Genomic DNA, 23,791 nt, shown 5'->3' on the forward strand with positions numbered 1-23,791 from the left:
TTGGAGGTCTTGCAGGCCTCCAAACTAAGGATCTGTCTAGCTTTCCTTCCACTCTTGCTCGCTGCCTGTTCTGACATAGGTCTTTACAAACCAGTGGTTTTCTGGCTCCTTCTTTTTTCCATCCGTATCCTCCTGCCCCCATGTACTGTGGTTGAATCCAGGGCATCATGCATGGTAAGCACATGCTGTAACATTGTAACACTGAGCTGCACCCCAGCTCATGTGTGTTTTCTCTGCACAGCCCTGCCCCTTCCCCCCACATTCTTCCTCTGGTAAACAAAGGCTGGAGAAGGTAGGCTGGCAGCCATTTGCCTCCCCAGTAGAATACTGGTTAATGGGGAAGGTGGGGAGAGCAGGGGAATTGCCAGTCATGGTACTGAATTGGCACTTACCTCAGAATTCACGACCGGGAAGCTAGGAGAGTTTAATAATTTCCACAGCAAAGTACAAACGCAGCAGCAGCTGTAGAAGACTCATTTTTCTCTCCCAGGGAGCCATCCCTTCTCTGGCTACCTGTGAGAGGAGAAATCTATAATGATCTAATCACACCCTTATTTTCATTAGATTGGTAATCTTTTAGAACTCATGTTTCCTACTTTATAGAACTTGTCAGACAGCCAGTACTGAGGCTTAGTGTCTGGGACTGGGATCCAGAGGTGCGCTGGTTCCCATTTTACTCATTTCTCAGTCGAACTTCCATCTGTCAGTTTGCACTGGAGTACCTGTCAAGTAACCCAGCCCCCAACTAACTTGAACTGTAGACTTGAAGAGCAGTGAAATGGTTCCGTCACAAGTGGACTTAAATTCGCAAGCATGGATTTTTGCAGTAGGAAGCCATACTCAGATTTTTTTTTAATAGGGGGCTATTTGTTGTTATTGTTTTATTTGTGTGTGCGTGTGCGTGTGCATGTGTGTGTGTGTGTGTGTGTGTGTGTGTGTGTGTGTGAAGGTCAGAGAACAGGTTGCAAGAGTCACTTCTTTTCCTTTTACCATGTGGGTTTCAGGGATCAACTCAGGTCATCAGGTTTGGTGGAAGGTACCTTTACTTGACAAACCATCTTGTCAGCCAGAGAAATCTTTATACTATCATAGCGTTTCAGTGATGAAGGAACCATAGGCATAACTCTAGCCTTGCTTTGTAGACTGTTGATCAGAAACCAGAACTTTGATTTCTGGCAGCACAGAAGTAATTCTAGGTGCTTCATTCTTCCCAACTGCTTTTATCATTGGTCAGTAACAAGGAAAGGGAAGTGTACATTGTGGTTTACTGGGTACAGGAGTGTTGGATATAAACAGGTCGCTCTTCTGGGGTAGTGTAAGCATAGCTGCTGACATAATGGACTTCCTCCTCCGAGAGGCCCACGGGCACACAGGCCCACCATACTGCTCCTCTGAGAGGCCCACGGGCACACAGGCCCACCATACTGCTCCTCCGAGAGGCCCACGGGCACACAGGCCCACCATACTGCTCCTCTGAGAGGCCCACGGGCACACAGGCCCACCATACTGCTCCTCCGAGAGGCCCACGGGCACACAGGCCCACCATACTGCTCCTCTGAGAGGCCCACGGGCACACAGGCCCACCAAGCTATTCTTCCGAGAGGATTACAGACACACAGGTCCATCATGCTGCTCTTTGGAGGGTACCATCTCACTTTTGTCCCCTGTGTAATATTCTCGATTTGGCACTGTCAATGTTGCTTTGGTTCTATTTCTGCTTCCTGGTTGCATCTCAAGTGATGCTATGTCATTGTAGTTCAAGCTGCTGTCATAAACTATAGTGCAATAATGTCCTAGACAACATGTTTCTTACGGCTTTAGAAGCTGCAGGGTCCAAGATCAAAGTCCCCACAGTCAGGTGTTCAGTGAGGACATTCTCTTTTGTGTGCTGCTGGCCTCTTTCGTGATGTATTCTTGTCTAAGCAGTAGTCCTTTCCCAGGGTTTCACTTTAACCTCATCTAATGTCAGTCTTCATCTAAGGTCATTACTTCCTGGTACTGAAGTAGACTAGAGTGACAAAAACATCAGCCCATTCACTCTTTGTGACCCCTGTGTGGCTCCTGGGATGAAAGCCTGGTGTGACACGCAGGGAGACACCTTGTCCTACCTTCCTTGTCCATTTTTATTTAGAAGTCTGCTTATCTTCCCTTTTTTGCCTGACTGCCTCCTGCCTTCCTGTACAAATGTTATCCCCGTGATGGCTCTACCTTCAGTTTAGCTGTGTTCAGTTTGTTTTGTTCCTGTGAATGCTCAACTACATGAGTGATTTCTCCCCTCGCTGATTGACATTTTGACGTGTGATTGCATGCATACAGCTGTGGTGTGAATAGGAGCAGGTGGGGAGAATGGCCTATTAATAAAGGTGCGAACTCCAGGAAGCACTAGTAGAGCAGGTCCATGCGTTAATACATCGGGAAGAAACCCACATGGCAGTTAGCACGTCATGTACAGTGCCACAGTTGAGCAGGAAGCACAGCCCTGCTTCAGGAGTAATTGGAGGGCCTGAGTCCCAGCTGCCCGCTGGAGAACAAATAGGCAAGTAAATTGGAGGCCTCATTCTTATGGTTTATTGATGCTGTTTTGACCAAGTAAAAAGATTATTTACCTATAAAAGCTCAACTCAATGGCTTAAAAACCATCGGCTGTTTGAAAGGAGTGCCACGAGATAAAAGGGCAGCTGACGCTAATGCCATTGTCTGATATTTAGATTGAAGCCCAAGCAGAACAATTAGATTTATGGTGTTTTTCTGTAGTTGTTTTCTTTGGTGCAGACAATGCCAGGCAAGCTTCCCGCTCTCTGCCTAGAGTTGGGCTCAGAAGGAGCTGAGCTTCACAGAGATGCTGCGCTGTCTCATTAGCAGGAAGCTAAGCTGCTGCAGTAATGAGGGCCAAAGGTCTTTGCTACTCAGCGCTGTGATGAAGTATTCCTGGCTTTCAGTTCCAGTTGAAATTTAATGGTTTGGGGAAATACGACTGTATGAAAATCTCAAATTAGCTCTGTTCACCCATGTTGCAGGCATGTGTCCCAGTGTGTGAAGTGGCATCTGACTCAGGGGGACAGTGCGTCTGTGTTCACCCATGTTGCAGGCATGTGTCGCAGTGTGTAAGATGGCATTTGACTCAGGGGGACAGTGGATCTATAAATTTAGATTTCGGCTCTGGGTTTGGTGTGTTCGTTACTTGGAGAGACTTATTCATTCATTCGTTCGTTCATTTGTTGTTGATGCACCTTTGGGCTAGTGATGTCTGTGAAATACAGCAAGGACTCTTTCTTTCTCCTCAAGTCTCAAGTCTTTAGTAAGAGCAGTGTCTGATTTCCAGGCTAGCAACAGTGCCAGGCCAGGCCAGGCCATAGTCATCTCACTGAGTGGCCCATCTGCTTGTCCACTGACAGAAAAGCAAGCAGCCCCTTTGTATAGTGAGTGGTCCTGGACATGGGCAGTCTGGGGGAACCAACAGCATACATACTACTCCTTCGAGAAACGTTTCCTGGGTGAGAACCATGCTCTTGAACCAAGAAACAAGACTGCCTTTCCTGAGTCCAAATCCCAGGATAATAACAATTGTGTGCTTGGGGAAGGGCCAGAGGGGACTGTGAGGCTCCCTGTCCTCCTGTCTGTCTGCCTGTGCCTTAGGGTCTCTTGTCTAGGCTAGTTACACTGTTAGAGCTTAGTCCTAGCCTAGCCCATTCTGCAGGGTTTGATTACTGATGTGCTTATATGTTTGCTCGTCTTAGCATCATCCAGGTAAATGATTTGTGAAGTGAATAAATCCTCCCAGCAGGCCAAGTGTTAGCCTCTCTGTTTAAAGATTGGGTGAATCCTTGAGAGGGAAATAAAATCAAAGCTTGATTGATTTGGCTTTAAGTTTTCAGATTTTTTTTTGAATGTCATATTCTCTTAATGTAGGCTTCAGGCCATATGGCACGGTAGAAAGATGCTGGACATGGAAAAATGCTGTGGCCTTGGACCCCAAGGGCCTTGGCTTAATTAGTGCATTGAACTTGGGCAGACCAAGGTATTTCCTTCTCATTCTTGGTCCACTGCAAAGCATTTTCCTTATTTTGGAGACGGTAGAAGCCATCAGAGCAGCAGGGAAGATTCAAGCATGCAGAGAACTAACCTGAAGGCTCACTGGGTTTTCTTTCTTTTTTTTCTATTTTTTTAAAAGGTGTATTAATTTAGTATGTATACAATGCTCTGCCTGCATGTATGCATGCATGACAGAAAAGGGCACCAGATCTCATTACAGATGGTTGTGAGCCACCATGTGGTTGCTTGGAATTGAACTCAGGACCTCTGGAAGAGCAGCCAGTGCTCTTAACCTCTGAGCCTCCTAACCTCTCTAGCCCTCATTGAGTTTTCTAAACACTTGGATATTGGCCAGAAACTTGTCATGAAATCCTGTCTTAATCATTTTTCTTTGTTAAAATACCCTTTCAGTATTGCTACTCTTTGTAATTCAGAACATGCTCAAGCCCACAGAACTTTGACTCCGGTGATCTAGGTCCCTTAAAGAAGGCTCTGTGAGACCTAGACCACCCCAAGGAAGAGGTTGAGTAAAGCTCACGGAGTGCTATACTCCAAGTGTAATAGCCTTGGATTTGACCAGAGCTGCTGCGACTGCTTGCAAGAGGCTGTTGACATTTCCTCATTGAAAGAGGGTGGGGAGAGTCACTGGACCCTCACCTGGAATTCTGGCTGCTCCCTCCTGCACATCCCAGCCCACTGTACATAATTCTACCCTAATTGCACATGGCATCATGATCTAGGGAGCTGATGCAGCATGGAAGGTTAACCGAAAGGGGGATTTCACCTATACGGTTATAGGCCTGTCATCATCACCTGCTGGGGTGAGAGTCTTCAGAGGTGCAGCTGCTTTGGGGTTGCATATGCTTCTGTAAGAACCCCTCACCTATGCTCTCTACACCCAATAAACTCATGGTTCTCAGGTTGGACTTTGGTGGGGCCATAATTGGGGGTGTGTGTTTCTGTCTCCTCATGGAGAGCCTGTTGTATAAATATTAGGGAGGTGGTATTGGTTCACTGCCTTCATGCTGGAGTTGTACCCTCCTGGCTTTTCTGGAGAGGGTGTGGGGTGCACAGCCACAGGCTTCCTGGCAGTAAAGCCCAGGAGCATCTCTCCAGAGGATGCTTGTACAGGCCCAGTCTCCTGGACCTCTCCTGAGCTTCTTCCACAGGCAGTGAATCTCAGCATTATTTACAATTAATTACCATCAAGGTTTCCCTCATTCCGATTGGTCTTTTTCTTCAGATAATGATGAGTTGTTGAAATTTTCCCAGATATAGGGGTGATTAGCAGATACAATTGATTAGACAGGGCTTTAAGTTGAGACCTGATAGAATGATCCTAGGTCATTCGTAGAAGGTAGAAGGCTGAAATGAACTCATGGTGAAGTCCTAGCTGGAGTATCCTCAACCCCAGATAGCAGACTGAGCTGCCGTGTCTGTGGGGCTTGGAGTTCCATGGTACATGAAGACCCCATGTGTAATATAAGCTCTCTCATCACAGTGGTTGGGTGTGGAAGGGTTGAGGCCAGGCTGTTTCGTTTCTTCCCTCTTTGATGTTCCTCCGTGTTAGTGGAGAGATGACCCTGCATGGAGGCATCACATTAGAACTTTGACAAGTGGCTTCTCGGAGCTGTTAACGTGTCTCAGACATTTGAAAGGGAGTATGCTTATTGAAATATGTTTTATGGAAAACATTACAGAACCTATAACTGAAAATTTATGGCAGCATTTTGTGGCAGAATGTTCCTAATGTTGCATGTGGATTCGCTCTGAGCCCCCTTCTGCTTCAGAACCATAGGCTGGGTAGGCATTTTCCAAGAGTCTTTTCAGATCTAAACAGTGTTCCATGGAATAAAGTGTTTGGTGCTTAAATAATGTATAAATCCAGTTGGACAGGAGCTGCCTGTCAGTTTTATTAACTTTGACCTTTTCGCCCATTATAAAGGTGGTTCAGTTAATATTTAATAGCCCCTTATAGATCTTGACAGTTGGAGCCATGTTCCTGGAAACTGGGATCTTATATATGATTAACAAATGTCACTTAATCATTATGAGTCAGCTTGCAAGGGCAGGTTTTGTTTTGGAAGAAGGAAAGTTCTTTCACCTACGTGTGCTGTGGAGCTGCCCTGCGTGCTGAGGGCCACCACGATGGAGAGGCTCACAGGACCACTGCGAGGGGCAGTCAGCATGCAGCTCTGCTGTTTTGGTTTTTGTTTGTTCTAGCAAATGATCCAAACGATGCATGTGGGCAAAATCCCCTTGCCACTCTGCACAGTTAGCAGGGTTCTTGAAAAGAGTCAGCAGGGCTGGATCGGCTGAGACTGCATGGACAAAGAAGATGGAGAGCCAGAGGCAGAGGAGAGGGCTCCTTGGGCCAGGAGGGCCCTGCCAAGCTGTCTCTCCCTGCATCCCAGAAAGCCTGTGCTTATTGCTCTCACTGCAGATCTGCTGGGGAAGATCGAAGCCCTAGCAGCTGACGTTTTGAAACATTGTCTTTCAAACTTGTGCTGTCCTGTGCTCCCATTGATTTCCCATTTAAGGAATCTGTAGGAGAAAACCAAATCTGAGCAAAATTCATTGGTCTAAGATGAGTTGTTAGAGCCAAGCCATGTTCCTCTCCACCTTTATCATGAAGGCCATCTGTCTTTGTCCTGTGTGTGTGGCCATAGACTCCCCGGCAGATCCACCAGGTAAATCAAGCGTCTGTGATGAAGCAACATGGATGCTCCAAACATAGCCATTTCCACCTTACTGGGTCACTGAGTAGCTAGCTTCTCTTTTACAGCCTCTTGCAGGAGCAGATCATTTCAATTGTCTTTGTTTTCTCTCTGCGTGCAGCCCAGTGACATTAGGTGAAGCTATTTGTTTTTCAGTGCATTATTGCCCTTTGCATCCTGGTGCAGGCCTTTATATATGGTGGTCACCATTTCATTACCACAAGCTGTAATACAGCTGACTCAGCAAAGAAAATCCATGCCTTGGAGAAGCAATCGGGAAGAAATTGATTCAGAATGAGTTACTATTTGTATGTTTAGTTAATTCTAAATATATATTCGAAAGACCTTGCATCATTTGAGAGGAGAGGAAGAACATATCGTTTGTTAGAAATGATCTTGGTCCCGATTCTTAGCTTAGCATTTGCACATCTGAGTGTTTGTGTATGTCTGTTCAGGATTGGGATACCTGTCAAGGCTAATTTTATTGTGAAGAGATTGACGACAGTTCTTAGAATCCACACTATAAACGCAGAAGGAGGTTACTGTCATATGTCAAGAGCTGTGCTTCATTTGGCAGTGTGTGAGACAGGGAAGTTGTTTTCAATCCAAATGTTGGGATGGCCAAAGTTGGGGGTCTGAGTGGGGTACCAAGGAGCTTTCTGCAGTGTTGGGGAGTCTTTGTGTCTTGAGTGGGGTATTGGTCACACAGATTTATGCCTGTGTCTAGAGCAGGGGTTCTCAACCTTTCCTGCAACCCTTGAACACAGTTCCTCATTTTGGTGACCCCCATCATAAAATTATTTTCATTGCTACTTCATAACAGTAATTTTGCCACTGTTATGAATTGTAATATAAACATCTGTATTTTCCAATGGTCTTAGGCGACCCTTATGAAAGGGCCGTTTGACCCCCAGGTTGAGAATTGCTGGTCTCTTAAAATGTGTGCATTGTTCTTTACACAAACTAAAAGTTAGGAGGTGGTTTCTGTTCTAAGTTGTTTGGGTTAGAACTAGGCAGTACTATTTTTCTCCTCCAGAGAAGACAAAAATACCACAGTGAGTGAAATGATCTCTTAGGTAACCTCAAGCCCAGCAGTTTGTCCAGAAGTAAAGCAAAGGATGCTTGCTGGCCCTGAGCCCACGTCATGTATGCAGCTTCCTCTGCCTCACTGTTCGGTGGCATGTGAGTGGAAATGAAATTACTGTCTCCGCCGTTCCCTCCAGGGCTAGGGCCTGTTTTATAGGTTGTTAGCAGATTGAGTCCTGAGCTGACTTTTATCCAGAAACTGATACTGTCGTCGCCAACAGGAAAAGTGACTCCAGAGAAAGGTTCTAGCCTGTGTGACCAGCCGGGTTGAGGTCCTGGCTTAACCGCAGTCCTGGATCAGTTTTATAGTTTTCATTACAAGCAAGAGTTCCCTGAACTAACTTTGTCGCTGGGAGGATTCCCCACATCTTAGCAACATGACACAGACTTTCAGACTACCCCATGAAACACCTGGGTGACTTCCCACAGACACATCTCCGCGGTGCTGCTGGTATTTAGAAATGCCTGCTGCAGTGTCTCTTGGTTCACAGTATAACTTCCTTTCTCCATCAGTGCAGTGGTGCTGTGGAGCCCTTTGATATTTTAACCACTTACTTATGTTCGTTTTCATTGGTGCATTATTGCCATGAAGAACAACTTTGCCTCTTTTTGTCTTCATCTAATCCTCCCTTTAGAAATAAATTCCTTGCAACATAGTGTTAGCAGCAGTAGCTGAAATAGCTTACAATGTGTACTGCGACAGAATGACCTGGGATTGATAGTCTAATGCCTGCTGCCCTGTACTGATGGGCTGTTCTTTCCCTCTTGTCTCTGCAGCTGCAGTACCACGCAGGTCTAGCATCTGGCCTTTTGAATCAACAGTCCTTGAAGCGCTCTGCAAATCAGATGGGTGTGTCTGCCAAGAGGAGACCGAAGGCCCAGCCAACCACTTTGGTTCTACCGCCTCAGTGAGTGAAGGGTTTGTGGGGAGCTGGATTTACACCTGCATGAACTTTACTTTGTGCTCTTTTGGAGCTGGTAGGAAGGTTTTGTTTTCTTCCACACAGCATCTTCCTTTTGAAGGACGCTAGCAGGACTAGAAAGCATAGCTTATCTAAGGAGCAGCTGTAACACAGTTCCTAGTTGTCGTGTCTAGCATGTAACTTTGCAGCTGGAAGTTTTAGATGCCTTATATCTTACTATTTCCTCAGCCCTGTCCTGAAGCTGCCAGAACACTAGTAGAGCTGGCCTGAGCACTCTGGTGAGCACAGGCCCAGAGTACATGCTTAAGCTGGGGTAGCATTTGAGCTGGACTGGCTGCTGCCTTCTCCTAGTAACATGTGTGCTCTTGCTTCCTCACTAGCAGGGATAATAAGAACAGCAGACCACATGGTGCTTTTCTTCTCCTGTGGACATCCCTGTAGCTACCAATTCCAGAACCCTAGGAGAGTCCTCAGGTCCCAGTCTGTACCCATGCTGCTTTTAACCCTATGCTGAGTACTCTTCCCACTTCTTCAAACAGTTCATTTTAGCCTGGTGTGGTGGCCTGTGCCTGTGAGTCCCAGCACGTGGGAAGCTGGAGCAGGAGGATCTCTGTTTAAGACTACCTTGGGCTATATAGTAAGATCCTGCCTCAAAAACAAAACAAAAATCTGTAACAGCAACAACAAAACCCCACAATTTTCCAGCCCGTGAACTTTATTTAAGTAAAATCATACACTGTCATTTGTACTATTTCTGTGTGTGTGCATGCACACATGAACACAAGTGTCTACAGAGGGATTGGACCCAGGGCCTTGTGCCTGCCAAGGATGTCCTTTTCCACTGAGCTGTTTCCCTAGACTTGGGGGCGGGGCCACGAATGTCTTATTTTCTACTTGGTATAATGTTTGTCATCTCAGTTGGTTCACCAACTTGGCTGGCAAGCTGCGTGCTGAGAGGCCTTGCTAGTAGTTCTCTCCCAGTGTGCACACTCCCAGAGACTGTGTGTATTCAGATGGTTCCCACACCATCATTCTTTACCCTCTCCTTTGCTCCTGTCCTTGGCTGTGAGCTGCATCTTTCCATTGACTACTCACAGGATCGTTTGCACACAAGATGTGCATATTCACTTTTACTCACGAGCTCACTGGTTTTGTCTGGTTAGCAAATACTTGTGCCTACTATGTGCCAGGCAAGGTTCCAATTCTTGAGGCAGTAAGTACGAGCAAGATGGCCTCCAACACCATGGTTTCCAGTTCGAATTAATGCTAGGAAAAGAATGGATAGGAGTAAAGTGGGGAGGAGAGGCCTGCTTAAATAGAGTGGTCAAACGAGGACTCAGCTGGCCGTGCCCTGCAGCACAGAATGAGGAACGAGAAGGGCTGGGGAAGGTCACTGGGGCTCTTTCCAGCAGCAGGTACATGTGTACGGGTGTCTCCATGTTCAGCGGGCGCTCTCGCAGTCTGCATCTGCCAGACAAGACGAGCACGAGCAAGCAGCAGTCTCCCAGTTGTTTTCACGTGCTGCGTGTGTATACGTGTGCTCTGGTCTTTGAAAAGACTGACTTGAGAAGCAGAAAGCTTCTTGCGGAGTGTTACTCTGTTGTTGCGTCGCGTTGACTCGGTGACTCTGCATATCTCAGCACGCAGCTCCCCAAAGTCTGATGGGCCTTGTAATCTGTCATTTTCCCTGCATGGATTGTCTACTGAGGCAAGATGTTTGGCAAGAAGTGAAAGACTTTCTAATGGTCCCATAAGACCGAAGCCAAAAAGTGTTTGTTGCTAACTCTCTCCTGACAAAAGTCAGTTCTTGGTCCATCTGTTCACCATTTGTTAATTTGCATTGGCTTGAAACCTGTTTACAGGTGACATGCTATTATGAGGACACTTAGAAGCTATTTTAAGCACCGAGGCAATCAACAGACACTGTTCAGATGCCAAAGGGAAAGAGAGAGAGGAGTATTCACAACTGTCACCGTACATTTATAATAGATCACTCAAAATACTTGGTTTCAAAGTGAGAAGTGGTAACGGCGTCCTAAGAATACAGCAGCGGAATGATTTCCTGTCCGCTGGAGCCATTTCCTGCGGAGATGGACTGCTCTTCTCTCACACCTCTCCTCTCGGGGCTCTCAGCCTCCTGGAACCCCTTCACAGAACTACTGCCTCGTAGGCAGGATCTATATCCAGACTCCACTCAGCTCTTCACTGTGTTTGATGTTAGCTAGGAATAGGACACAGCATAACTGGTGGCCTGCTGGAGTTATTAATTTTTTAAAAAGATTAAAAAAATAAATAAAAAAATAAAAGCTGTAGGTAATAGATGTGTGATAGATGTAAAGAGAAACCCAAGGCAGCAAGTACATCACGCCGTCCCAAGGAAGCCCCTTTAAGGTCTGGTGGGTATTGTTTAGACATTTTTCAACACACACACACACACACACAATTATTTTTTGCATAGAAAACTTTCCATAAGGGTTCAGACTGAGCTCTTGTCCTCTTCCCTGTGCTAGTGTGTTGTGACGGTCGCTGGTGGAGAAGGCGCATGATGTGCTCTCTGAGGTCGTCAGACTGACATCTTAATAGTGTAATGGCTGTGCCTGCCTACAGGGAGGTCCTCATTACAGCATCCTTATTATAAATACATTGTCACCATAAGTTCACTTTGTCCTTAAGAAAATTCCCGAGAAAATTCCCAGCACTCAGGAGGCAGAGGCAGGCAGATCTCTGTGAGTTCAAGGCCAGCCTGGTCTATAGAGTGAGTTCCAGGACAGCCAGAGCCATTACATAGAGAAACCTTGTCTCAAAAAACAAAACAAAAGAAAGAAAAAGAAAAATTTTTGAGCCCCCTATGAAACACTCAGATTCACCAAGGTTGCTATGTTAATTAACTGCCTGTCTCCCCACCCCCAATATCCTCAACTTATTCTTTACCTAATGCTGTCAGATAAATTCTTCCTGGACATAGTGTTATTGTTAGCAATAAGTGGTGTTCTCTGTCCTGTCATCCTGGGTCAGGGTTCTGGGTGGCTTGCCTACACAGATCTGACTCAGTCTTCCAGTATGTTCTACTGAGACACTGGCTAGGGCCAGTCATTAAGGGCTCAGCTGAGGTCAGGAACTGTTCCACCAAGGCCACTCAGTGACCCCAGCTGTGTCCTCTGACTATGGCCTTGGTTGGTGTCTCATTAGAACATTCCGAGAGAGTTCAGCCTCAGGCAAGCCGGTGTTGGCTGATGACGGGAGGTTGTGTTTCTTTCCCACATCCAGGCCCTGGTATGGCACTGGCTTCTCCAAAAGCAGCTAAGAGGATGAGCCAGGAGGGGGTTGTCCTTTTCCAGCTTAGTCTCAGAGTATCTGTTGTCCACCATTTTCTGCAGTAGAAATGAGTTGTTGAGTCTAAATGGCATTCAACAGGAGAACATGGACATCCTTTATAAGAGAAAACATGGCGAGAACCGTGTGGACAGGATTTAAAAGCTTCCAGTTGCCAGTGGAGACACTGTGGGGAAGGATGGCTGAGAGCAGCCCCAATCAGGTCCGGTTACTCTGGCCCACAAGGTCCACTTTGTGCATTGGGCAGGACTGAGGGTCCTCTTGACTTTGATGAGACTAGAGACAGGTGAACAAATAAGTCACAGGCATTATAAGAGCGTGTGCCAAGTCCTGTAACTGACAAGCTCTGTAGTCCCAGTCAGGGTACGAGCACAGGCAATCGTCCCCTCCATCACCCTACAAGAGACTCTCGAGATCAGGCTTGTTGGCTGTTGGGATTCCATCACAGAAGAAGGGGATGGGGGCTACTGATCCCTCACTTGAGGTTCTGGCGGTTCTCTTCTACATCTCCTGGCCATTTGCATGGAATTCTGCCCTAGCTGCACTTGACCTCGTGGCATGGAGTTGCTAGAGTGAACTGAGTATGGAAGTTAGCTGTGTTATGGAAGTCATCTTCCGTCCTAGATGAGACTTTGCTGTGCATGGCTGCTTTGGGAACACCCATACTCTGAAGCTGGATTAAACTTAGTGGTTTTCCAGGTTGGACTTTTTGTGGAATTGAACTTTGGTTTGTTCTTGGTATTCTGTAAGGAGAGAGTAGGTGTGTGTAGACAGGTCCCCAAGCAAGAGAGTTCCTGTGTCAGGTACTGGAAGGGATCCTCTTATGGATCCCATGAAGTCTCACCAGATTTTCCTCCTAGGAGCTTTGCCAGGCTTCCAGGTTTCTTAGCTAGGATGGATGTTAACAGTGAAGAAAGCCCCAGGGGCTTCCTGGGTGTCTTCCTCTCACAACCCCTGTACTCGCCCTGTGCAGCCACCATAAACAGGAATGTGGGACAGGTGTAGAATGTGCTTCACATGTGGTGGCTTGGACAGTAGTCACCTGGAGACATGATTACTCCTGTGTTCCCTAGGATGAGTGAGTGCTGGGATTAAAGACACATCCACACCCCTCAAAAAGCTTGCAAAGAGATAGAAATGTTTCCACCGAATGGAGGGTGCTCACAGTGCGCTGCTGAGCACTCTGCCTCCAGCTGTCTAGAGTGCTTCTCCTCACTGGCATCTCTGGCAGAAAGAGCGCTGTCCATCTTGAAAGAGCCTGTCTCCCTGTTCCTGGGAAACATTACCCATTGGCCCCCTTTGGATTGAAGTTAGCTTCTAGAGTGGCTGTCTCATTTGTTCTGGATATCTGTATTTAATATGTCAGGAGTATATGTCAGTATAGCTATGCTGTGCTACTCCCAATAGCAGTTTTGGGTGTCCTTCTTTGTTAACAGGGTATGCTAGGTTGGATCCACATTGTCAGGCTGAAGGGTCCACAGCTAATGGCATACCAGCTTTCAGTGGCCAGAGACAAAAGAGTCCTCTGCTCCAACTCAGGATGCCTCAGCCTCATTTAGATCTGAAGAAAACCTAGTTCCTCTGAAAGGTTCTTTTGAAAACGCTGCCTGAGTCAGAGCATCTTTTCACCACGCTTTCCTCTGTGAAAAGATCTCGCTTGTTGAATCTGAGCTCCATTCCATTAGGGCATTCCTTGGAGAGGAACAAGCCATTCTCCGCTCGTTGCCTGTCCTTCACTGTTTCCCCATCAGCCTTTCTGTTCCAGCCCATACCACAGTGTTTCCTTTTCTTGGCTTGTTCCTGTTAGTAGGTAAAGATGCTTGTTTAAAGCCATCTCCTGGAGGAACTCTGTTTCTGAACACCCCTTCCCACGTCACACAGCTCTGCTTTACAGCCAAGCTCTTGGAGTCTTGTCTCTGCAACCCCCGTGTGGTCTCTGGTGTTCCCTCCGGCTGCTGTCTCTAGAACATCATGCAAATGGATGCAGAATGTGCTGTCTGTTTCCCATTTGCGCAGTGCTTAGCTTTTGCGAGTCACTCACATTGTGTATATCAGTGTTTATCCCATTTGATGCTGGTGTTTTCTTGATGTCCTTTGAACCTCCTGTGGCCCTTCCTCAACATGTTGTGTGTTTTCAGGATTATCTGAGACCCTCAAGGGTGCTGTCTTCACATCCCATGTATTTGAGGAATAGCATTGCCAGTGGCAAACATGTGCTCCGCAGGTGCTGGAAAGATGTGCCATCAACTCAGGGCAGGGAGATAATGGTACTCTCCTTAACCCTTGCTTGAACACAGACTGCCACCTTCTGTAAGCCACTGATGTTGCTCTGGGAGCTGAGTCAAATGAGGCGCATCTCCTGCTCCACTATGTTTCTGGCTCCCTAGCTCACCCACTCGCAGTTCCACGTGCTTGCTTCATTCTCAGAGGCTCACACTGTCTTTTGTTTGGTGTGAGACACCAGGAGTCAGGGAGCAAGGCAGTGACCTTGTGTGTCCTGGGTGAGAAAGATGAGTGAGTGGAGCTTCTGGGTTCACGGATATATCACCAGCAACACAGTGCTTATGTGGGAGACTGTCCTATGGCTTGCTGTCTATTGCCACTTTCTCTGACTTGAGGATCTTTTTAAAAGGAGGTTTTGTTTTTCCATCTTTGTCCCCCTCACAGACGTGAAGCTCTACTGGAAAGTCATCTCTGGTGACCAAGAGCTTGCATCCTTGTAGTGGTGGTGGTAGTGGTGTCTTGAACTTTCTTTTTTTTTTTTTTTAGACTACTATTTTGTTGAGGTCAGAGTGTGGTTATGTGGTCATTAATTTATATTAATTCATCGGCCTTGATGGTGACAGGAACTTGACCCGGCATCTCCTTTCAGCAGAGCCGAGTTCAGCCTGACCTGAGCAAAGCCACTGTCAATAGACTCTAGCTCAGGCCCTCTGTTGGGAGGCTTTTCCCAGTGTGCAGCAGACCCAGCCTGAGCTGGGCTGTGGCAGAGCGAGTGTTTGGCCTGTACTGATGTCCCACAGAGGAGGGAAGCGTGCAAATGAAAGTTTGCCGAGTTTGGGGAAAAGTCTTCAAAACTTAGGTGGAAATTCACTAAGTCTTCTTTCCCCCATTGGCGAGCATTAAGTAACAATATTCATTAAATACCACAGAGAGGCTGTGTAATAAAGAAATAATCCTAGGCCTAGGTGGCTGCAGTTCTCCAGAAGAGCAGAAATTGAGAATATAATTAAAGATTAAAACATTGTTTGCATTCTAGAACATGGAGAAATCTTTTTCCTCCATTGCGGGACCATATTAATAAGGAGGAGATCAGTTTCCAATAACAGTTGCCGCTGAGCTCCGTTATTAGCTCAGCCCATCACGCCTGGGCTTCTGACTCGGGACTTCGCCTTTCTCCTCCAAGACTGGATGGGAGCGTCAGTCTCCCTCAGAAAGCATTTATGTGGGCCATGGAGGTGCCCAGAGGGCAGAGAGCTGCTGCTTGAGCTCGAGGAGCTGAGTTCAGGCCTCCAGCACCTGTGCAAGCAAGCCCTGCTGTAGCTCCATCTGCTTGATGTCCTGAGTGTGAAGAGCGGCGCTGAGATGGCCAGAGTTGCCTTTTACAAGAATCTCAAACCCTGCAGCCGCTGCTGCCCTCTCTTGTGGACACAGCAGTTTCCAGTCTATTCCTTTTAGTTTGCATGCAAAAGTGAGGATATTGGTGGGAATTCTGCCGTAGCCAGCTATGTTTATAACTATGGCTAAAGAGCCACCTCAACCCAGGCCCGAAGCAGTCTCCAGAGCTTCTGGAGGAAGTCTAGACATTCAGCTTCCCAGGGGCTAGGGCAGGCCAGAGGCTTTCTCCAGCCAGCCGTGCTCACTGGCTTGTAAAAGCCTAACAGCCCAGGCAACATTTCACTCCCTGTTTTTGCTGCTGTTTAAACCTGCTTGTTTCCCACTGGTTTTGAAATTGACTTGGAAAGTATTTTGAGGCCAAGGGTGTGGAGTAGACGTCCTTCTGGCTCTGTGTCCTCCCTGTTCTTTAGAGTCTCTATTTGAGGAGAGACAAGCCCATGATCATTGTTATTATGCATATGCCCTCATGTTATTGGCAGGTAGAGGTGGAAAGAGTCTGAGTCTGTGTCTAAGGGGGAGTAAAAGTGTGATGTAGTTCCTGTGAAAGAGTGCTACCTCACTCCTCACTCAGCCCAGGCTTCTCCATGGCATATCACCCACACCTAGCTACTCCACTGTATCTCAAACGCTGATATGTGGCTCCCTGGCTGATAAAGCTGAGACCACCCCACCCCCGGTGTGTGTGTGTGTGTGTGTGTGTGTGTGTGTGTGTGTGTGTGTGTGTGTGCGCGCGCGCGCGCGTGTGCGTGCATGTGTGCACGCTCATGCCTGTGGAGAGCAGAATTCAGTCTCTGGTAATGTTCTTCAGGAGCTGTTCACCTAGTGTCTACCTTGTTTGTTTAAGTCAGGGTCTTTTACCAGGGCCCGAGTGCTCATGACTCTCCTAGGATGCTGGTCAGTTAGCGCTTGGCATCCTCATGTCTCTTTCTCCCCAGTGGTGCAATTTTAAATATGTAGCACCATACCCAGCCTTTTATATAGGTGCTAGGGCTCAAACTCAGGTCCTCATGCTATATGGTAGCTACTTTAACTACTGAGTCACCGTCTAGCTCACCAAGAACACCTACAAAACAGTTTCCATGTGTTCCCAGTACCCAGGACTTGTAGTGTACTGGATGTTTAAGTGACCAGGAACCAAGTGCTGTATAGACAAACAGAAGTGGGTTGTGGGGGGCAGGTGCAGAGGTGGGCTTGGAACCTTTCGTGAGGACAGGGCCCAAAGGCCAGCCTTAGCACACTATGGAATAGCAGGCCCTTGGGGTGGGTGAGCAAGGCGCAGTGTGTGGAAAGTGGTATATTAGGAAGATGAATCAAGTGGCAGGTTGCAGATGAATAAGCTAGTCCTTTGTAGCTGTTTAAAAGATAATTGGTTCATGTTACTTATCTTTTATTCCCTCTCTTTGGGCAGGAGAAAAGTCTCTGGGAGAAATAAACGAGGAATCCCTCATAAATATTAATGCAAAAATCTGTCCATGGAGAATAAATATAGGGACATTTTGTTTTAAATGCTCTATATCGTTGCGATTCATTAGCATATATGTTGTAAAAGCCGCTTCTCTTCCCTTGAGAGAACTGTGTTCTGTTCAAGTAATAGCCACAGACCAAGATCTGTAGCTTGTCGGGACTGTAATACTTGAGACATATGGCAGAACTTTGCTCCCTGTTTCAGCCGGGGGTTCTGATCCCCTGTACTCAGAGGTGCTGCCTGTGGCAGGGTGCCTGATATCCCCAGCCCCATTCCTATCCAGCCTCCATCTGGACCTGTGATCCCCACCCCTACCTATTGTTTTCCATGTACCCATGCGTCCTTTTCACTCAGAACAGGTTAGGTGTGTGGACCTCCAGGCCAGGAACATCATGGCACAGAAAAGACTTCCTGTAAGCAGGGGGAGAGATGAAGCTTTCCTCTCAAGGCATGCACATCATTAGGTGCTCACAAATCTCGGGCAGAGTGATGGATGGACCACATTTACTTTAAATACACCAGCATCCTGTTGCCAAGTACTGTGGTCAGCATCCTGCCGCTGTTGGAGTGGGGTCATGAGACCGTCTTGCTGTGGATGGTGCTGCTGGACCGTCAGGCACACTGTACTCTTGCCTGCATTTATATGTACATCCATGCCCCTACAGAACATGTTCAGATAATGGAAACCATGAATACTGAATCTCATGCGTACACGTACATTTTCCTTAAGTGCCCGTGTGATGAAGCCTAATTCCCGTGTTCCCCACAGCAGGGAGAAGTGCATTTTCTTCCCAGTTTCTCAGACTGAGGTTCTTGTTTCACAGATCTTAGCATCTTTTTATTTTTATTTTTGAAAATCAAGTTGGAAACTTTGCTTTTTCACTTACAGGGAGCCCTTTCCAGCTTCTTTGGCAAGTCCAGGCTGCTGGCATGACTTGAATAAGGGTTCTTGGAATGCAAGTTCTAGGATGTTGACTGGTAATCTGACGCTTCAGACTGTGGTTGACTGCTGGTACCTAAAAGAGCAGACAGGAAAGTTGTAGATACTGTATCTGAAAACTTTAGGATAAAACTTTCTGTTCCACAACAACAACAGCAATAACAAAATAATGCCTGGAGAAGCAGGCCTGTGGCTGCCCCCAGTGCAGTGCTAGGCAAAATCTAGGGGAATGCACAAGCCAAACGGGGGATGGCAAGGGAGAGCAGAGTTCTGGTGACAGCTCTGTCACACTCTGCCCTGTTGACCTCATGGGCACCTGCAGCCTCAGTGACCGGCTCTAGTCCTGGCCCTGCTCTCAGCTGCCGTCATGTATTTGTCTCGGACTACATGTGACAGAGAACTGAGAAACTCAGTGTCCTCTGTAGATACTGAATCACGGCGCTGTCGCATAGACTAGAAAACAGTAATAAAGAACCTAGCCATTAAGCCCCGAGTGGAACATGGCAGCCTGCAGAATCAGTTTCAAATGATATTTCATTGCGCCCTCTAATGCATTTCTCCTTTACAAGGTGATTTTATCCAGGAAGACAGCTGTCTGCTGTGGCTATTACATCACTGGCCATTACAGGGCAAAAGAAGAAAAGAATGGGTGGTATCCCAAGGCTCATCAGATAGGTGCTGGTGCTTTTTATTTTAATTTCTAAAAACATTTATTTTAAAACATTGCATCAAGTTTGAATCACAGTAAACAAAGCTATGGCTTCATTATATGTTAGATTTTGCTTAGTATGGTCTTCCAAACAGCAGACACGATAAAGTAATTGAAAGTAAAGGGTATTTGTTTAATTCTTCTGCTTAACGAAGAGCTGGAGCCTGGGATTATTAGCTTTTCACACCATAGGGTTCCCAACTAAAGCTGGGTGCAAGTGAGACTCTTTGAAATCCTTCTGTTCTGCCTGAGCTGAAAAGTAATTCCTGTGATCTCCTGGTGTGTTTCTTTCTCTGCCACACTGGTCGTTAGTAAGCCATAGACTTCAGTCACGGAAGTCTCCACGTAGCATAGAGGTGATGAAGAACTAGTGAGCCAGGAACCCAGGTACAGTGACCTCTGTGAGCCTGGGTCCCAGGAAGCTGGAGTCGCTGAAGGTAGAATGGACTTCTGGTACCTTCCAGTCAGCCCAGCACTCACTGCCGGATGGACACACAGCAGTTCTCAGCAGTAAAACCGAGAAGCACTGTTTGCTGCCCCTGTCATACTGATTGCTAGCTTGATTGGGACATAAATCTCTCCAATTGAGTCTAGTGTGGGAAGAATTGGTTATTTTCCTTCAGTCTGGAGGCATGGTGAAGGCAGTGGAGATGTGTTGTTGAATGTAGAAGCATGGGGAGTGGGCACTCAGAGAACCTGGTGAGTGCAGAACAGGCTCCTAAGAGAAGGGGCCCAGCCAGCCAGAAACCCACTGAAGCTGCCCACTGAAACCACATTGGATGCTTGAGAGAGAGACCCAGACATCCCAGTGTTAACAGCTCCCAGGATTCCTGAGTTCTCCAGGAAAACCTGCCAGAGCTTGTATTCACTGTGAGGGGCCAGCTGGGTTCAACTCAGGAGAACATGCAAACATCACCATGTCGTCTACTTCCAGCTCCTTCATTCATTTTAGCTTGTGACTTCAGAAAGGCTGTAGGTTCCACTCTAATTCTTCACTATACTAGTTTATATATTTATAAAATATATAAATTTTATTCATGCAGATAGTCTATATAACTAGGCATGCTATACTGCCCTATGGGTACTTGAGGATTTATGTATTTATAAAATCACAAGTACACAATTTGGATTTTTAAAATTTTGTGGGTATATGTATATATTTGTATACATGTGACAATTTAGCTTATTTTAGATCTGATGTGTATTTTATAGCCATTATTTAGTAGCTTTATCGTATGATTAAATTATATGTATTTAAATTGTGAAATATATACAAACATGTGTAAGTATCTCCTTGCAATAACTAAGAAGATTAACATTATTTTCCACCTCGAATACTGCCCCATACCCTTTATCATTCTTTGTGTACACTAGTTTGCATTTTCTAAAACTCTATGTAGATGAAGTCATATAGCATGTACCCTCTTTTTTAAAAATCTGTCTTTATTTCTTGGCATTACCATTGAGATTCAGCCTTATTGTTCATGTATAGGATATTTCTTCTTGCTACTGTATAATAGTCTTCTGAATATTCCACAATTTGTCCCTTTATCTATGATGACATTTGGATTGCTTGGGTGCGACATGTCTTTGTGTAGACATGTGCTTCCATTTTTCCTGTGTAATGGCTTTGAATTACAGTATCTTGGTCACATAGTGGATGTACAGTTACCTTTTTAGTAAATTGATACTCAGTAGTCGAGGTTTGAAATGAGACGGTGTGACAGGGAACTGGGGTCCAGAAAAGGTGATATGAAGGATTTAAGAACCTTTGAGGATCTTTGGACCACTTCTTCTACTGTGTCTATACCTAGGGGTTGAGAGAATGGGATGTGTACCCTCTGTATTTTGAGCGTTCCTGATGGACAGCTGCGGTGAACGCTATAACAGAGCTTCCCAGTGACTCCCATTTCCCATCTAGGGTGCTGTGCGTTCTTAATCAGAACGTAAAAGATTCCCCATTCCTCATAAAAGGCAGAGTGCTTCCCTGAATGTTTTCCAGAGTTGTATTGAGAGGGCAGGTGCTCCCCACTCTCACCGTGACTCCCACAGGCATGTCCCTGATGACTAGTGATGCTGACTGAACCCCCAGGTGTCTTCCTTGGTGAAGTGCAGGCAAGGGTCAGGCCTTCTATTAGGGTTGGTCGAAAGGCAGCTCAGCCTTTCCTGTGAAGGCTTCACAGAGGCTTTAACACAGGGCTGTTGAAAGCACTATTAATTGCAGTTCTGTGGTTATCTGCTGAGCACCTACTGTGTGCACATCATCCCTCAACTGCCGTGGGAAGTTCAAAGGAGATAGACAGAAACCAAATGTGCAAGGGTCTAAACATTTACCTGTGGTTTTTGTTCCTTAGCTTCGGGCTCTTGACATCTTCCTGTGTGGGTGTGATACCTGTGGTCTGGAGTGACTGATGGTGGTGATAGGCTTCCAGGAAGTTTGGTTTGACATGTTTGTGTCAGTGTGTGTGTGTGCGCGCGCGCTTCTTAATCTTTGAACCATTGATGGCTAAATTCATTCTATTCTTGCTATTCTTTTGGTTTGCTTTAATTTCGTTTATCAAGACCCATCCTGCTCTGTACCCCTTGCTGGTCTAGAACTCACTATATAGATCAAGATGGCCTCAGATTTGTGTTGAGCCTCCTGCCTCTACCTCCTGAGTGCTGGGGTTACGAGGGCTGCTACACCCGGCATAAAAGTCACATTATTCTTGCTTGTTTGCACTAAGCTCTACTTTTATAATTCAGGAAATAAAGCCTGATGTCCATGCTGGATGCTGGGTGCTGAGTCAGCTGTAGGAGGCAAGTAAACTTACCTGTAATCCAGAGGAAGGCCAGCTAAACAGTGATTCCTCCTGCTCATCTCATCTCTCTCTTGTTGCCCAGTGACCTCATCTTTAACCTTCTGTAACTAGACTTGGGTCTCAGGTCAAATAAAAAACAGCTTGACCTTGAACTATGGAGGATAGGTTGCCATAGTACAGGCTGCCGCCAGATTTCCATTTGTACCCAGTGTGCAGAGAGACTCCAGTGACATGCATGTCCCCAGGTCTCTTTCCCAATGTGCTCAGTGCTCAGGTACACCTCTGAAGGACTCTGACTCTTGGCCCTAGGGACTTTCCCCACTGCAACTTTTCCAGCTCCCCATGTGGTGTGTAGATCTGAGGACTTCTTGTCGTCAGAGACTCGCAGGACATCACAGTGCTCTGAGGAAGGTCATCCTAATTCTCTCCATGCTTACAGTAACATTTTCTTATTAGCAGCATTGTGAGCATGGCTTCTAAACTCAGTGACTCTAGAACACTCTTCTCCATATGTGGTACATAGGGAAGGGGGTTAGGCTCGGGCATGCTGGGAAAAAATGTAACAATGAAATTATGTAATATGGCCGGGCGGTGGTGGCGCACGCCTTTAATCCCAGCACTCGGGAGGCAGAGGCAGGTGGATCTCTGAGTTCGAGGCCAGCCTGGTCTACAAGAGCTAGTTCCAGGACAGGAACCTAAAAGCTACAGAGAAACCCTGTCTCGAAAAATAAAAAAAAAAAAATTATGTAATATGTTAAGTAAATTGAAGCTGCCAATTATATTTCCTCCTTCCACCTCCCTCTTGCTGTCGGTTAAAGTAGTCCTTACCCCCCATAGGCTGTGTACAAACCTGACTTTTCCACATCATATGTGGGCTGGAATGACTTTTTACAAAATAACTGGTTTTTTGGCAGATTTTTATTTTTAACAAAGGAGCACTTAGAATTTAGAGGTCCCCTATGACCAATTAATCCAATGCAGTTTGTTCAGCAGACATGCAGACACTACACAGAACTGTCCTCACCCCAAAGGAATGTCTGTATTATTGAGGAAGCATATTTGGGGCACCATGAAACCCAGACTGGAAGAGCCAGGAGGCGTCTCTTCCACCCTCATCCTGTGTCAGGAAAACTCCAGCTGCAGAGAACTTTCCCGAGGTCGTCAGAGCAGCAGTGCTGGCAGTCCACCACACCTCTTCTTCTGGATAAGACACGAGCACAGGAAGACTAATCCAGGCTAGAACGCACTTACATCTGTCTTTCCTCGGGATTTTGCAAGGTCTGTGTTTTGCTGTTCCTGGAGGTAATGCTTGCTAGAGAGCTGTCTGTGAACCTCGCCTCGACCCGGGGCTTCTGATTGACTCTTTGCAGCTGGAAGGGTGTGGTTGCCTCAGTTGCAGAGCTTTAGGCTTCAGTGTTCCTGGTGCCCTGGAGCTTTGCCCAGTGTACACTGCTTTTTGGCAAAGGCAGTACTTTATCAGCTAGGATGAGCAGATACTTCTGTGCTACAAATGAGTCTGGATTTATAACCTTAGAGTTCAAGGAATGAGATGACAGCTCACTGGCCAAAGCCAGTCAGCCATAGAGGGAAAATGAACGTGACCGCCTAGGGTGCCTGAGTCATTCTGGTAGGCGCCGTCACTCTCCTCAGCTGTACGTGTGTTCACACTGGAGCTCACACTTGGTCCACAGTCTCCGATTCCAGCAGTTCCACTTGCTAGCTGTACAAAACATGGCTGCTGCAGTGTGGTGTGTTTATTAAGGTTCAGTGCCTGGGAAAGGAAGGGGAAGAACAGGCTAGCCCAGGAGAGAACAGTTTCCCTACATCCAACAGGGCCTTGGCCTCCTGGGAAAGTTTGGAGCCAGTGCTGTCTGGCACTAGGCAGGGAGTGCCCCTGGTATCTGGCCTCACTCTGTCAGGAGGCTCCAGCTGCTGGGGTGGGCTCTGAAGGAGCTGATGCCCCACAGATTGCCACAAGAGCGTCTTAGAAGAGGACTCTGTGGCGGAACCCCACCAACCCTGGTCTTTCTCAGCCTCAATACTGTTACCACAAAGCGGTGTTTCAGAATGCTAGTCATTGATCCGTGGCCCACCCCAGAAGTGGCATGCTTGCACACTCTCCCAGCACTAGTAGTGAATGCTGCTACTTTCACCGATGCACAGTTGC

General features: G+C 46.7%; 1 protein-coding gene across 1 annotated transcript in view; it reads left to right on the forward strand.

Annotated features, from left to right (window-relative positions):
• Med27 (mediator complex subunit 27) overlaps positions 1–23,791 on the forward strand; it is a 184,237-nt gene that overhangs the window by 58,389 nt on the left and 102,057 nt on the right. The window contains exon 3 of the mRNA XM_075985621.1: positions 8,613–8,743. Within this exon, the coding sequence (XP_075841736.1) occupies positions 8,613–8,743 (131 nt within the window). The remainder of the gene's footprint in view (positions 1–8,612; positions 8,744–23,791) is intronic.

Source organism: Microtus pennsylvanicus, chromosome 9 (genome assembly GCF_037038515.1).
Source record: "Microtus pennsylvanicus isolate mMicPen1 chromosome 9, mMicPen1.hap1, whole genome shotgun sequence".
In the NCBI taxonomy this organism is placed as follows: domain Eukaryota; kingdom Metazoa; phylum Chordata; class Mammalia; order Rodentia; family Cricetidae; genus Microtus; species Microtus pennsylvanicus.